This window comes from Heterocephalus glaber, unplaced genomic scaffold (genome assembly GCF_053883595.1).
Source record: "Heterocephalus glaber isolate CG9 unplaced genomic scaffold, H.glaber_assembly_v1.0 deba00000937, whole genome shotgun sequence".
In the NCBI taxonomy this organism is placed as follows: Eukaryota; Metazoa; Chordata; class Mammalia; order Rodentia; family Bathyergidae; genus Heterocephalus; species Heterocephalus glaber.
The window spans coordinates 14,236,925-14,252,907 of NW_028258173.1; the positions used below are offsets into that span (position 1 = coordinate 14,236,925).

Sequence of the window (15,983 nt, forward strand, 5' to 3'; positions counted from 1 at the left end):
GGAGATTATTGAGTAGCCTCAGGGCCTATATAAGGATTGTGCTCATGAATGTAAAGTGGGACTTATCAACATGATTGTGGGATTTTCCTTTGTGTCTCAGCAATCTACATCTCCTCAGATGCAGGCAAAAGGAAGGCAGAAAGAACCTTGGGTAAGTTTGGTCAGCCAGCATATTCTACAGAAAAAGAGAAGAGAAAAGGAGCTAAATACATTTAAAGGAGCAATGTCAATGATTAGTCAACTTTCTCATCACTGTGACACAATACCCAGCACCCACAGCTAAAAGGAGAACAGGTTTAATTTGCTCATGGTTTCAGTCCATGAACAGCTGGCTGAAAGGCAGAAACATCATGGCAGAAGGGTGTAGCAGAGCAAGGCTGCTTAATTCATGGTTGCCAAGAAGCAGAAGAAAGAAAAAGGAGCAAGAGGCAAGGGAGCAGATATAGACCCTAAGGCCACATCTCTATGACCCACCCAGACATACTTAACTAGTGTTTTACTAATGCTTTATTAATCTGCTAGGTGTTTCTTAATCCAATCAAGTTGGTATATCAGGGTTAATGTCACAATAGTGAATCTTGGAATCTTAGTGGAAAAAATTATTCTGAGGGCATTATATAAACCCAACACCAAGAATTCTGATCCAGTTCTATTGACTTGGAAATCCATGCTTCTTTCTTCATGATGATGCTTTTTAAACTTGACACAGCATAAAAATTATCTAAGAATTGTCATGAGTGCTGATATCTGGGCTGTCCTCAGAAATTCTGGGACACAGCACTTTTTTGTAATAAGTAAACAGAATGCTGATTGGAGGGGGAGTCTGTGAACCAGTCTATAAAAAAAAAATTGTGTTGTAGGTGTTTTTTGTGAAAATGTTTGAGAGTGGGAGTAAGCAGGTACATACTGTGTTACCCAGATAGCTGTTTCCACTCTCCACACCATGAAATGATGGTATTCCAAGTATGATGGGTGTCTCAATCAAATAACGTAACTAAAAGTGAGCTCCCATGGTGAGTGATGCTGAAATGGGTGAGCTAATAAATTCAACAAATTTATTTTTTCACTTCCCCTAGGTTCCTTGGAACACACAGATAAAAGGGTGCAATTCAGTTTAGAAAATGACTTCAGCATGGCATTATGTCCCAAGCATCCGTTTTCCAGAAAGCCAAAGAACTGTGTTCTGTTGGGAGAAAAAACATATACATTCTAAGAGATACAATCACTTCTCAAATGTGTTAGATATAACAAACTTAATTATATGAATGAAACGATTTAATGTGTGGTTTAAGTGATGGGAGATGGCATAAACGCTGACAAGGCACTTCTCTCCAAGAGAGAAAATAGAAAGTTTTATGAACTCTGACACTCAAGATTTAATAAAAAGTTATCAGCTCTTTATTTATCCTCGAGTGTACCAACTGCTGCAACTCCCTGAAGACCATAAGAAAGAGGAGACTAAAATATATATTAACAAAGTTCTGATTTTTTAAAAACCCTTTTCTAGTATTTTTCTACTGATTTGTATGAACTTATTGTCCTTTGTCAATTTTAGTATTTAACATCTCACCAGGGTTCTGCTACCTTTTGGACAATAACAATTTATTCAGTGCACTTCTAAGTATTTGTAGTTATAATGCTAATAATGTTATTGATTGAGAACTTATTTCACATCATGTGTAATGTTTCTAATAATCAAACCAATCCTATGAAGTGGGTATTATTTATCAGTTATTTCTTTTTCCTCCTCTAGCAGGTCACTTCTCAGATATATCTCTTCTTAGCTCTATCTACACTCAACTGTCCTCTCTCTGCTGCCAACGTAGTTTTGTCATCATTCTTGGAAGGTTTTTAAACCTAGAGCCAATAATAGCTTCAGCTAGTTCCTCCTTCCTACCAACAAAGATACCTACAGCCTAAACCCAAAAAGGCTCATGTTTAGTTCTAAATGGTAGCCATTATATTCTCTTTAACCTCACATAAATATATCATCTTCCCTAAAATAATTTGCTGTATTGAATACTTTAAAGAATAGTTTTCAGATGAGGCATTGATGAAGGAAGATAAAAAAATGTTAAGAGACCTATAAACAATTACTACAACCATAAATTCTTTATAATTTTAGACAAAAAGTTGTTCAGTATTAGATTCAGTATTATTATTCAAGCTTAACTCAGAAGTAAACAAGATGGTATAATTCACCTTGACATTCATTGAGTGAAACCACAACCCTGAGTTTTAAGGAAAAAAAAAAATAGGGAAGGAAAATGTTGATGTTAGCTAACCTTGCTTTGACTGATTGTTGCTCCCTGTTAGCCCTCTTTTTAAAACTCCAGTGGCCAAATACAGTCATTATACAATAAAAGTGCTGATTGTGGTGAGGAGCAAGTGGAAGTCCTCACTGGACATTCCAGGGTTCACTTACCCTTGAAACATTTGGGGATTTCAATGGTGCCATCTACACACTGAGCCTCCTCTGTGTAGCTACACTTCTTTTCCTTATTTTTGCAGAAGAAAGACACTTTGTCACCATGTAGCATTCCATTCTTAAATCTTTCCTGGAGCTTTACTCTCTCTCCTTGGTATAGCACAGTGGCTTTTTTAACAGATAATTTACAAGACGCTGAAAAAGAGAATATCTGTGGTCAAGTCTTAAGAGTCCAGTGAATCTTTCTTAAATAGAATATGGGGGGGGGGTGCTTTTTGTTTGCTTTTTGTTTTTTGGTAATGGGCCATTGTGCATGCTATCATGTGTCCCCAAAAATAAGACCTAACCAGAAAATAAGCCCCAGTTAAGACTGTCAGCCAGATGGATGCATTAGTAGCAACACATCACAGAAATATTGAATTATAAAATAATATTAATATATAGTTAAATAGAAAAAATAATATTATTGACATTAATACTTAAGATAAGTGATAATAAAATTATAATTAAGTACTTGCAAATATCCAAGTGGGCACCTTTTGACAAGAGATAAACATCTGTGTAAACTGATGAACTTGAGACTTATTGCCGAATAACCAATTGAAGTATGGACACAATGCACAAATAATGTGCACATCTTATAATGAAAGGATGTGGTTTTGCCTAATATGAATCTTCATAATCCAATACAACATGTGTTGTAATGGACATATTTCAAGCACTTATGTGAAGTAAACATTTTCTAAATTTTGGTGCCCAAAAGTTTTCATTGCTTTGTATGAACCATCATTCTTAACTGCCATCATTTTTGTTGCCACGCCTGTCTTGTAAGTCTTCAATTAACACTTGATTTAATGGAACCTGTGTGAAGCCTCATCTGCAAGAGGTCATGACTTGGGTGAAGAATTCAAGGGATAAAATGTGTTGTGTTGCCAGTGCCCTATGAGCAGACTACCTGGACAAGAGGTGCTTGCTTAAGGGGAGCTTTATTGCTGGACATAAGAGATTGGAGACAATGGTTCTACAGGAAATGGAATCACAAGAAATTCAGGCCAGAACTTGGGTTTTAGAGAATCATGACAATGTTCCAGAAAAAGATGACATGTCTATATTTGAAAAAATGTAGATTTTTGTACATGAAGAAATGTAGATTGTTATATATGGATAAATGTAGATTGTTGAATATAAAAAATAAAGCATTCCCTGAAAATAAGCCCTATTGCATATTTTGGAGCAAAAATTAGTAAGAGTCAGTCTTATTTGGGGGAAAATACAGTAGGTAAACACACTACCATTGAGTTACATTCCCAGCCTTTTTTCTTATTTTGAGACAGAATTCCACTAACTTTCCCAGCCTAACCTTGAACTTGCACTCCTTTTGGCTCAGCCTCCCAAGTACCTTGGATTACATGAATGTGCCACCATGCCCAGCTTTAGAATATAACTTTTGAGGCAGTAGATGAGTATATCTAAAGCAAACTAAGCAAGACAAGAGGATTCTGAAAATGTACACAGTGAGTAATGTCAATGTGATTGCTAATAGCTGTTCTTTATCACCAGAACTATTACTCATTCTGAAGTGGCCTTTTATGGGGGGGGGGGACCAGGGATTGAACTCAGGACCTTGCGCTTGCAAGGCAGGTGCCTGGAACTACTGAGCTAAATCCCTGGCCCTAAAGTGGCCTTTTCTTTCCCTACAGCAACCGCACAAGGTCAGAGCAGAAACATCACATTCTCAGCTTCAGTGAAAATGAAATTTGTTCCTGTAAGTTTTTGTGTGGATGCACCAGCTCATTTGAAGGTGGAAGCCCCAACCTTCACTGCCAGAACCAGGCAAGGGAGCAACCCACAGCTAATGACGGACTGGTAAAGGGATACAAGCAGATCACCTTGTCTCTTGCTGGGATCAACTCTTGGAGAGAATTACTGCTCCAGAACTACTAGTAGGATGAAAGTGAAGCCTTATGGTAGTTGAGACCACATCCTTGTTTAAAACATTGCAACATTCATATCACCTGGGAATTAGGTTCAAATGCAAATTCCCAGGAGCCATTCCAGATCTACAGAATCAAAAACTCTGAGGGTAGAGCCCAGAAGACTGTTTAAAGAAGGCTTCTAGGGGATTCAGATACACAGTAAAGTTGGAGCACCCATGTCTCTTGCTACACATTCTGAGACAATAAATCAATTGCACTTCAATGCTTGTCTCAGACTTGCCTTCTAGGGGATTCCAGCCTAAGACGCTAGTCATCCCTCATTTTGCCGGATTTGCCCAAGTTTTTCTTTTTTTAAACTGTCTAGCCCACAGAAGCTTGAGCAGAGAGACAGTGGTACATTGCTATTCTTTGCATAAACATGACACTGACTGGATCAAGAAGAGACCCCTGACTCAGGAGCACCCAGGATCTTAGGGAAAAGATGCCAGCTGATAGCAAATCCTTTAGCTGAGAAGTCCTGGTATAGAGTCAAACCTAAATCAAGTAAGAAGAGAGATACAGATATGGGAGAACACATTGAGATATGGGAAGAGTAGCAATAGTTCCTGACTTTCAGTTTCAGTCTTCAGAAGTATCCGTTTCATTTTATTTCCTCATCTGCATATGTCCTTTTGATAAACAAGCTCTCATTTCCTTTAGCTAGCTTGAATAGGTGACTGGCTTTTGCAACAAGAACCTTGACTAGACAGAGCAAAAATGTATGCTCATGGGCAAAGATTTAAAAACAAAGTTAGGAAGCCTCAAGTATTGTGCACCATGTTATTAAGGCTTATAAAGAATCTGTTTATTTCCTACAGCTGAATCTCAAGCAAGCTTCCTAAGCATGAGGCTTCGCCATGTACACATGAGTCCTAAAGTCTTCCACATACCAGTAGTTATGCAGTAAGTCAAGCAATGAATAGAAAATGAATAAAACAAGAAAATGTTGGGTAGAGATGATTCACTAAATAAATTCAGAAACCTTGTAAGATTTCACCCCAGTTTCCATACCTTTGCAACTTGGCTGGGCAGACCAATTTCCCAGTTTGTTACATTCAACTTCTTCCGGGCCATCCAGGTTATATGTATCATGGCAACCATATGTGGCTTTATCCTTATAAAGAAGAACTTGTTTTGCAGGATAGTTTACAAATCCATTTTCTGGTCTTGATGGGAATGGGCATTTTACTTCTAAAAAGTTTATTAAATAAGACGTATTAGTAATAAATAGGGTTGGGTCAACACTATTCTGGGTGTTTCAGTGACTAAAATGCAATTTCTAGGTACTTTGTGCTGAATTATGTCCTCATTCTCATATTTATAGGACTGGGTTTTTAAAACAAGAAACAATAACAGTTTGAAAGTAATGATATTCTACTAAGTTCTTTGGGTTTTCACATATAATTATAACTTACTTATTGCAAATTTATTTATTATTTATTGCAATTTTCCACATAGTCTAAGATGATGAGTTTGAAAGCAGAGGGGAAAATCTTTTCTTCAATCAACATACTATGAAATTAAAACACAAAGACTGTACCCCTCATGCATATTTAGCATACCATTATTTGGTTTTGAAATATTAAGCCAATATTAAGTTATTCTTGTCTTCAGACAATGCATGAAGGCAACATGAAATGTGAGAAAAACAGTGACCTAGGTGCAAGAAAACAAGTGACCAATAGTTCTAGTGACTTCAGTGCAAGCACACAAGGCTACAGCTAGGAGTACGGTATTCTTGGATAGTAATTTGATGAGGTAGCTAAGATTACAGACTCCAAAAGCTGACTGTTAGGCTCAATTTTGGCTCTGTCACGCAGTGAATAAAAAAGCACTATAACACTGTTAAAAATATAATGGATGTAGGGAAAGTTCCTTCTTTTTTTTGTACCGGGGATCAAACTCAGGACCTTGCAGAAAGTTCCTTTCTATAGAGGTTAGCCAGCTAATAAATGTAAAAGGAAAAAGAGAAAGTAACCATTTTTCAACCACCACTGTTATATTTGATAGAGCTAAGGATTATCAATGAATTCTAAAATGCCTGCTAGAGATCAGATATTCACATGTGCCAATAGTCTCAAAGTATCACCCACAGGTTGCTTACTGATTCCAAAGAAAAAGGGTGCCTTAACCAAAAGGTTATCTGGCACAGTCTGCTTGACCAAGGGATCGCACTAAGCATGAACATTGAGGGACCAACTAATACTATGTGCTTCCTGATGTTACAGAAGTATTCTTGATGAAAATATTTAGCTTGAATCTAATCATGGGCAGATACCCAAACAAATTCAGATTATGGAATATTCTATAAGCCAATAGCCTATGCTCTTCAAAAAATGTCAATGGAAGATAACAAAAGAGGCAGTGAGGGCTGGGGATTTAGCTCAGTGGTTCTGCTGCCTGCCTCGCAAGCACAAGGTCCCGAGTTCGATCCCCAATACCAAAAAAAAAAAAAAAACAACTAAAGAAACTTGATAACTAAATGGAAGGTGTGATTCTTAATTAGATCTTGCATAAAACAAAACACGTGTAAAGAATACTTTTGGATCAATTGGAAAACTGAATCTGAAGTAAATTTTTAATTTTTATTGATTGCATATATTTTATTTTTATTTATACTATTATTGTTAATAATTCAAAATATGCTAAATGGCTTGGGAACAGTGACAGTTTAGAATGTCCTTGTTCTTTGTTTATTCATCCTGGCATGCTTATGGGTAACTGATCTATACAATTCATTTTCAGATGATTCAGGGAAAATGAAGGATTTGTCTATGGAGAAAGAGAGAGATAATGTCCACATTGTTAACACCTATATTCGGATGAAGTGTTGAAACAAAAGTAAAAACATCCTACTGCTTAAGATTTGGGAGAATTAAGAGAGATGACATGTACATAGCAGGAAGCCAGTGGCTGGGCCACCGTGGTGTTAGTTATTGTTACTGGTTATTCTCCTGTGCTAAAATTTACTTATGTTTTGAATCACTGGGTACATACCCATAATATCTACAGCTGGAGAAGTTAATAGCCCTCAGACTAACTCCTTGCATACATGATCCATTCTATAATTTATCTATTTGTTGTGTGGCTGACAAATTCAAAGATAGTGGTGACAGATCAAGTTAAAGGGAGAAGAATTTTCATACTTTTTAAAAGAAAATGAAGTGTTTCTGCAATTTTAAAATTTACATAAAGATTGCATGGACATAACAATTGGACAGCAACTCAGTTTTTAATCTTCATTTCCTAATCCAGGCTTCTCTTCACCAACCTCACAAAAGCAGTCAGCTCTCTATGGATATACCCTGTCCTTTCATGCCTCTCTGACTTGGCATTAGCTGTGCCCCTATGTGGCACGCCTGGCCTTCATTCTCCACTCCTCCTCCAAGGCCCATTTCAAGGACCACTGCTTCTTGGAGCCTTCCCCCAGGCAGCTCCAAACAGTAAATTGCAAGATATTTAATTAGCTTTGGGTCAGAAGCAGATTTGATTCAGTTGATATCCCCAATCCCTAGCACACTGCCTGGTATATGGTAGATACTCAAACATTTGTTGAATGAGGTAATTGAAGTACCGCAGGATAGTTAAAATTTTCTAACAGTTTTACAAAATGGGATTCCACATTCCCATAATTGTTTTGCTATCTCATTCACTTACCCCTGCATTCTGGTAATTCAGTCCAATTCCCATGGGCTGTGCAGGCAATTGTATCATTTCCAAACATCGCATGATGTGGCAAACATTTAAAGACTGCTCTATCCCGGTAGAGGGAGTTGTTTCTAGCTGATGGCTTATATATTCTGAGTGTTGCAAATTTAGGTACTGGTGGTGGAGGGCAGGTTATGGCTAGAAAAAGAAAGAACTATCATTTCTATTAGAATAGGTGTGGTTTTAAAATATACTCTTTCCAGAAAAAAAAAAGGTCCAAAAAGCAAACGAGAAAATTGCAAAATTTGATCCAACAACAGGGTAAAAACAGTCAATTATAGAAGTGAAATAAGAAAATGTGCTACACAAATTAGATGTTCCAACCGATTACAAAGACTAAAACGAAGGAAAAAATTAAGTCTTGCCACTGCAAATTTGCCTTTTACAACAACTTGGTTAGATTTCCATAAAATTTTTGTTCTAAATGCTACCTTGGAAGATGTTTCTGGAGACAGAATTTGTGGAGGACATTGCTGAAGGACCATCCTGAAATAATGGCTAGGGACAGCACTTAGTACCAAGTTGTCTGTGACACCCAAGTTCCATTGGTAGTTCAGTTTGTTGGTTCAATCTGTTAAATATCTCCTGCTTTTGAATTCTGCATGTACAGGGCTTATATATGTAGCTTCAATCACCCAGAGACATAGGAGTGGCCCATCACCCAGCCCGGACCAATATGGAGTATCAGCAAGTACAGGGAAAGTCATAGTACTAACATAAAGGATAGGGCAGTCCAAACCATGACTTAACTTGAATTCTCTCAATCCTTGCTTTTCAAAGTATGATCCATGGCCCACCAGCCTGTTGCTGAGGACCATGTTACAAATGCAGAAACTTTAACCCTACCCTAGATGTGTAACTCAGAATCTACACTTTAACAGGGTGCCTAGGAGATTCATGTATACATTAATGTAAGAGAAGTGCTCATTCAGATTAGATTGAAGCTAAGGTGCCTTTTCTATTTGCAATTAAAAAGAAAAAGTGACTTTACACATTTGGTATAAAGCTGCTTAAGAAGGGAAACTATAGGAACCATAAGGATTTCTTCTGCTGAGTGAAAAACTCAATTTATCATTAAAAAACTTTTTTCTTTTGTCAGTGAGTGTTTGTTGAATTGGGATTCATATGGAACTGCTTTATTTTCACTTGTTTTTTCTAGGACAGATCTCCCTGAAAACCTGAAGAACCATAGCTATTATTCTGATGCTTAGGTCTTCTGGCCAAAATTGGACTTATGTAAATCACAAGTCAGAAAATATGAAAATACCCTCCCTAGAGAAGCAAAGCCCAGAACTGCCCCTGGCTGTTCAGAAGGTGAGCATAACCAGAACAAGCCATCAGTAACTTTTGGAGGAATCTCAGTAAGCTCTTAGGTGTAAGGTGCTTAGATAGGCTTTTAGCTTACTGTAAATATTATTTTTGTTTTTGTTGGTTGCTTGGTTTTTTATGTTATATTATTTGTCTCACTCTCTTGGAAAGAGGTGTCACCTCTGACCTGTAACAGTGCTGAGAGCACAATCTGGCATATCCTCGATTCGCAATTCACACTTATTCAAGATGTGAATGAATGAATGAATGAATGAGGATCCAGAGTGTAAGGAAGAGGTTTAACCTTATTGTTTGCTGGTCTCCTGGTCAAGCAGTAGCAGCCTCTGAGAGACCAATGCCACACATATCCAAGCCTTTGCCAAAACATTGTAGGAGCTTTGAAGTTAACCCAACAATTACTGGCTCCACCAGGTGGAAGATAAAAAAATGCATTCAGGAGTAAAATGTTTCCCTCTGCCACTCCAGTGTGGGTTGTTCCATCTTCCAAAGCAGGACAATATTAGAATGGATGTTCCCCATAAGCGTGGTCAACCATTTTATTGAGTCAGGACTGAGGGGTTTCTGGAATGTAGGACTGTCCATGCTAAACCCAAAAGAGTTCTAGACAGACCAACTGGCCATCCTACCCAAAGGAGGGACCAATAGACTCACGAGCACAGACAGGAAGCTCTGGGCTCCATTTTCCTTCCTCAGTGCACTGAGCTGAATTAGTTCCATTCAGATAATATCTGCAAAAGAAAAATTTCATCTATCAACCTGTAAAATAAACAATTGTCGGTGGTGCAAATGTACTGGGGATTGAACCCCAGGGCTTGTGCCTGCTAAGCATGAGCTCTCCCACTGAGCTGCAGCCCCGCCCCATGGCCTCAAACTCCTGAGCTCAAGCATCCTCCCACCTCAGTTGCCCAGTAACAGAGTTCCACCACACCTAGCAATACTATTGACTACTTTCCCATCTTAGGGTGCTATTTTCCTGAGGATCCTAACACTCATCTTAGGACCTAGAGAGTGCCCCAGCTAATGCCCCAGGTTTCCATTGGAGGTTTCTACAGCTGGTGAGTGTAAGAGCTGTACCCCTAAATCCTTCATTTCAAACCAGTTAACCAAGTTAGCTGCTTCTTACATACAGCAAAGAACCGTCTCTTTCAGGGTGACAGAAGTGACTCAAACTGAGTTACCTCTACTCTAATGATCTTAGTGCCTACTGACACAGATGTGTAAAAACAAAAAATGAAGTCTATTTCCAATGAAAATGTAACACACACAAACAAAAGAAAATGTAACATTATGTCATTGAAGCCAATTTATTAAAGGTCATTTGTCATCATATCTACCAGTAAACTGATGTTTCTGAAGAGAGAACTGTTTTTCTTTCTCACATATAGTGTTTCTTAGTTTCCAATCCCAAACAAGAATCCTTGATAAAGTTGTGGTCCAGTGTACAGCCAACGTGCTATGACAATGTCACAGTGGCTTTTTTCTCCTTAGGCAGATGAGTTATATGACTAACCATAAAAGCTTTCTTCCTGGGGATGTTGGGCTGCATTAAGCAAGTATTAAGAGAAGTATGTTCTACATCATCACACTCATGGTTCTCTATAGAATTCTGGAGACTACCAGGTTGGTTAACATCAGCCTCATAATTAAAATACAAGCCTTAGTCCAATATATTTAACCTTATCTCAAGATATCACCCAGAGAATATAATGAATTATCATTCAGTTTCAATCATTTCAATGTACCTCCTCAGATAAGTAGATAATCTGGAGCAGAAAAATGAGATGAAATGCAGATTTCAATTATATTAGTTGTTATTTTCTACACTCCTTACCCCACCTTCAACACCATTGTAGAATATATGATTTGTATTTAGCAAGACAAACCTAAAGCCTAGAAATATAATATGGACAAGTCTTGATGTTTAGTTTAAGGCCACAGAATTATACTGTCTGTCGGCTCCTTAGTCTCATGAAATTCCTTACCCAGAGTTACAAGCAAAACTGATCGTGTTGGGATATTCAAAAGTTGTGTAGCGTACAGCTCCATTGTCTAAGATTCCAGCAAAAGGACACACTCTGGCTGTGATTCAAAGAGAAAAAGGTAATTTTCTATTTGTAGAACTTTCCATTAAAATAAATATATATATAAACTCATTTCCATCCTTTGATCCAATAACCTAGTAGCTATTCTAAAAAAGACATTTAAAATAAGGTAAATGATATAGGCACCAAGGTGTTCAAGACACTGGTGCTGCTAATAACAGAATTTGGACAGTCTAAATATTCCCTCTCAGGGGACTGCATTTTAATCAGTCAACAGTTGAACTACTAAGCAGCCAATGAAATATGAATTGTGAAAACTATAAAGACAGTAAATTTTTATGTTAAGTTGCTGAAAATAGAAAAATATAAAATTGTGCATACTTTATGCAATGATGCAAAAATTTACACATGGAAAGTAAAATTGTTCATATTCCAGAGGTACTGATTTAAAGCAAAATAATGAACCATAATGATGTTTCACTGATTTTTTTTTTTGAGACAGGGTCTCCCTTTCCAGTTCATGCTATCCTTGAGCTCACAGTGATCCTCCTGCCTCAGCCTCCTGAGTGTTGGGACTACAGGTATGCACCACCATGCCCAACTGCTTCAGTGTTTTTTTTAAATTAAGAATTATATTTAGGAGCTTAAAAATTACATTTAGAACTCAGTGGTAGAGCACGTGGTTAGCATGAGTGAGGCCTTGGATTAACAGTTTCGATTTTCTTAATAAAAAAACATACTAGAATCACTTGCATGAGCACATATAGTTATGACAATGGTCATGTCTATGTGGTCAAAATAATTAGAGCTCAAATAGCTCCATATAGCTATTTTACTGCTTAACCTTTGCATATGATTGTCATAAATACAGTAGTTGATTACTTAACATTTGACTTTTTAAATCTTTTTAATTTATTTTAATGTAATAGAAGTAGATATTAATAAAGAAAATATAAAAACACTTCTTGAAAAAATAAAATTTCATAACAAAATAATTAGAGAATAACAATGGTAAGTATACTGTGTATCATGATCTTAAAAGAATATACTTTCAATTGCTAATCTATCTCTGAGCTCATCTTCTAAGAAAACTATACCTTTTTTGTATAAAACATTTTAATTATTGACAAAGTATCTGATGCTTGGTATTATTTTGAACAGTTTCTTCCTATTTCACAATATCTATAATACCTTTTTGTCCTTATTTACACCTTCAGTTTCTCACACCAGAGAGGCAATGAGATATTTACACATATGTTTGATTTACTTCACTTAAGAGTATGGGCTAAAGGTGCATCCATTTATCTACAAATGTCTCAAGTTTATCCTTCTTTATGGCTAAGTAATACATCATTACACAGAAAAACCGTGTCTTTTTTATTCATTCATTGGTTGATGGGCATTTGGGTTGTTTACAAGATTTAGCTATTACAAACTGTGTTGCTATAAACACCGGTGTGCATATATTGCTGTGGTATGATGCTTTTAATTCTTTTAGGAAGATAACCAGAAGAGAAATAGCTGGGTCAAATGGGATTTCTAATCCCAGTTTTTTGAGGAATCTCTACACTGATTTCCACAGTGGTTGCACCAGTCTGCACTCCCACCAACAGTGGAGAAGGGTTCCTTTCTCCCAACGGCCCTACCAACATTTTTTGGTTGATTGTTTTTGGTTGATTTCTTGATATTAGCCATTTTTTTCTGGAGTGCAATGATATCTCAGTGTTGTTTTAATTTGCATCTCTCGAGTGACTAGTGTGTTGAACATTTTTTCATATATTTATTTGCTGTTTGTACTTCTTCATCTGAGAAGTGACTATTCATTTTAGATGACCATTTTTGGATTGAGTCTCTAAATTTGGGGGGGTCTGATTTTTTTTCAATTCTTTGTATGTTGTAGATATTAGTCCTCTGTCTGAAGAACATCTGACTGAAATTTTTTCCCACTCGTTGAATTGTCTTTTCAATTTGTTGGTGATTTCTTTTGCTGTGCAAAACCTTTTTTTTTTTTTTTTTTTGGTACCGGGGATCAAACTTGGGTACTTGAGTTTGTGCAGCAGGCGGCGAAACCACTGAGCTAAATCCCCGGCCCCTGTGCAAAAGCTTTTTAATAAGATGAGATCCCTTTTAACATTTGTCTTTGAAAAGTAAGGCCATTATGGCCGGGGATTTAGCTCAGTGGTTTCGCCGCCTCCCTCGCAAGCTCAAGGACCCTAGTTCGATCCCTGATAACAAAAAAAACTTAAAAAAAAAAAACCAGAAAAAGAAAAGTAAGGTATGTTCTCAGGAATAAATAAAAGAAACCATTTACAATAAAATTATAACGAGTTATATAATTTATATTATTAAATATATATTTATATTTTAGTGTAAATATATAAAGTGCATAATTTAGCTGAAATTCATATTCATTTTATTCAGTAACTATTAAATCTTCTTTCATTTTGAAATAAAGTCTGAAGATAGGATAATTCCCCAAGTTTTGTTTGTTCAAGAGCCTTTTTGGTGTCAGTTTTATGTTTCAGAGTCTTTCTACTTGTCTTTTAGCATATATATATATATATATAAAATTTTTTTGTACCGGGAATCGAACTCAGGACCTTGTGGTTGCGAGGCAGCCGCCAGAACCACTGAGCTAAATCCCCGGCCCCAGAGCTCCTTTTTTTAACCTCCCTTAGCTCAGGCTTTCTTCTTAGAGAAGTCTAAGTACACCTATTGCCTCTACTCTCCTCTCCCATGGAGTACCTCCCACAACCCCTGTCCCTCCACAGTCCTCCATGGTGCAGCCCTGCTAGACCTCTGCACCCTGATCATGGCAGGGTACGTTATGCCTCTCAAAATATTCAGAACCCAGTTTCGGGGAGAGAATATGAGAGAAGGCAGTGACTTACGTGTACATTTCAGAGTATTTAAGGGCCAGATTCCTGTGAAAGGACAGGTCAACCTTCTCATCCCTCCCTGGGACAAATAGCCTGGCTTGCAGAAGTACACTATCTGCTCCCCAGGGTCATAGGATGTTTTTAATGGAGTAACCGTGGAAAATGGCACATCATCTGGCTGGGGACAAGCTGAAATAGAAAGCAGGTAGTTAAGAAATCTCTATTCACAATTTTAAATCCATAAATGAAAAGTATTTATTGCTACCAATAATAAGTATAACAAATCAAAATCCACAACAAATATTTCATATGCAGTATTTCATCTAATTCCCTCAACAACCGTTTGAAGTAGTACTACTACTATTATTCCCATATTACAAGTCAACATACTGAGGCTTAAATTGGCCAAAAATCTTACGGAGGAGCTACAGGCATGACAATATTAAAAAACAAGTATCAGGGGTTGAAGGGAGGGCAGGGGAAGGGGGAAAAATAAGAACCAAGAGAGACTATGTAAAAGTGCAAATTTCCAATGATGAATGTCATTATGTTGTATACCTAAAATGTACCAATAAAATAAAAATTTTTAAAAAGAGCATCAATTCAATCTGTCCAGTATCCACCCTGAATTTAAAGTTATCACTATTGATTTCTGACATATACTAGGGGGTTGGCTATATTAATTATTTTTCAAAAGCAAAAATTACTTACTCTGTCCTGCAATAGCAACATGGCAGAGAAAACCTGAGAGCAAGACAAGCACTGGAGAAGTCATTGTGAATGATTCACACTGGCCCCTCCGGGTTGGTTTTCCTCTGCTCAAAAAGAAAGTTGCTAATATCAAAGTGCTTAAACATTAAACCACTTTTTGAGTGTACTTTTATCTTTGTAAATAGAAGATAAAATGTCATAATTGAAAGGAACTTTGAGACGTACATTCTTTAATCATTTACTCCACTTGTGTGAGTCTATTGTGAAATCTGCTAGGTGTTTCTTCTTTTCATCTTCTTCGATGGATGACATTTTTCTTAATGGCACAAAACGGTTCATTACTACATTCCACAGAAGCCTGATAATCGCTGGATCAGCTGACTTCTCACTCTCTATCTTTTGCTGTGTGTATGTTGTACTTGGATCACCAGAAGATTGAAGCCCATGTTTTACCCACACCCTTATTATATAAACTCAGGGCAGTCACTTACTCTCTGTGCTTCCTTTTCTACAGTTCCAAAATGGTGCTACAATTCCAAATTATATAATTCTAAAGACTATCTTTAAAGAGGTACCTACCACCTTATTGCCCCAAACACATACTTGACATCTTTTCTCACAAATTCTTCCCATTTCCCTTTCATCTTCACTTAGTAACTAGATTCCCCTAGTAGCTCTAGTTGTGACTTTAGAGCTGTCTTTGAATCCTCACTATTCTCTGTCATATGAACACAAATTAATGATCATCCATTCATACTATATCTTAGATCTGTCTAGACAGATTTCTGGATCTGTGTTTAGGAATTAGAAACTTGACTCAAAGAAGAAAAGAATTTGAGCAGGAAGAGAGACAATGTGCCAACAGTAATAATGTCACTTGGGAGGACCCTGAGGGGGACATCCAGGCATC

The 15,983-nt window shown here is 37.1% G+C and overlaps 1 protein-coding gene across 1 annotated transcript; it reads right to left on the reverse strand.

Annotated features, from left to right (window-relative positions):
- Positions 1 to 1,041: 1,041 nt before the first annotated feature.
- On the reverse strand, positions 1,042 to 15,230 carry Apoh (apolipoprotein H). The gene is made up of 8 exons (XM_004870265.4): positions 15,074 to 15,230; positions 14,375 to 14,551; positions 11,424 to 11,520; positions 10,093 to 10,169; positions 8,062 to 8,250; positions 5,416 to 5,595; positions 2,426 to 2,623; positions 1,042 to 1,183 (listed from the first exon to the last, which is right to left on the reverse strand). The coding sequence occupies exons 1-8, from the start codon at positions 15,135 to 15,137 to the stop codon at positions 1,128 to 1,130; spliced, it is 1,038 nt and encodes a 345-aa protein (XP_004870322.2). The 5' UTR covers positions 15,138 to 15,230; the 3' UTR covers positions 1,042 to 1,127.
- Positions 15,231 to 15,983: the final 753 nt, after the last annotated feature.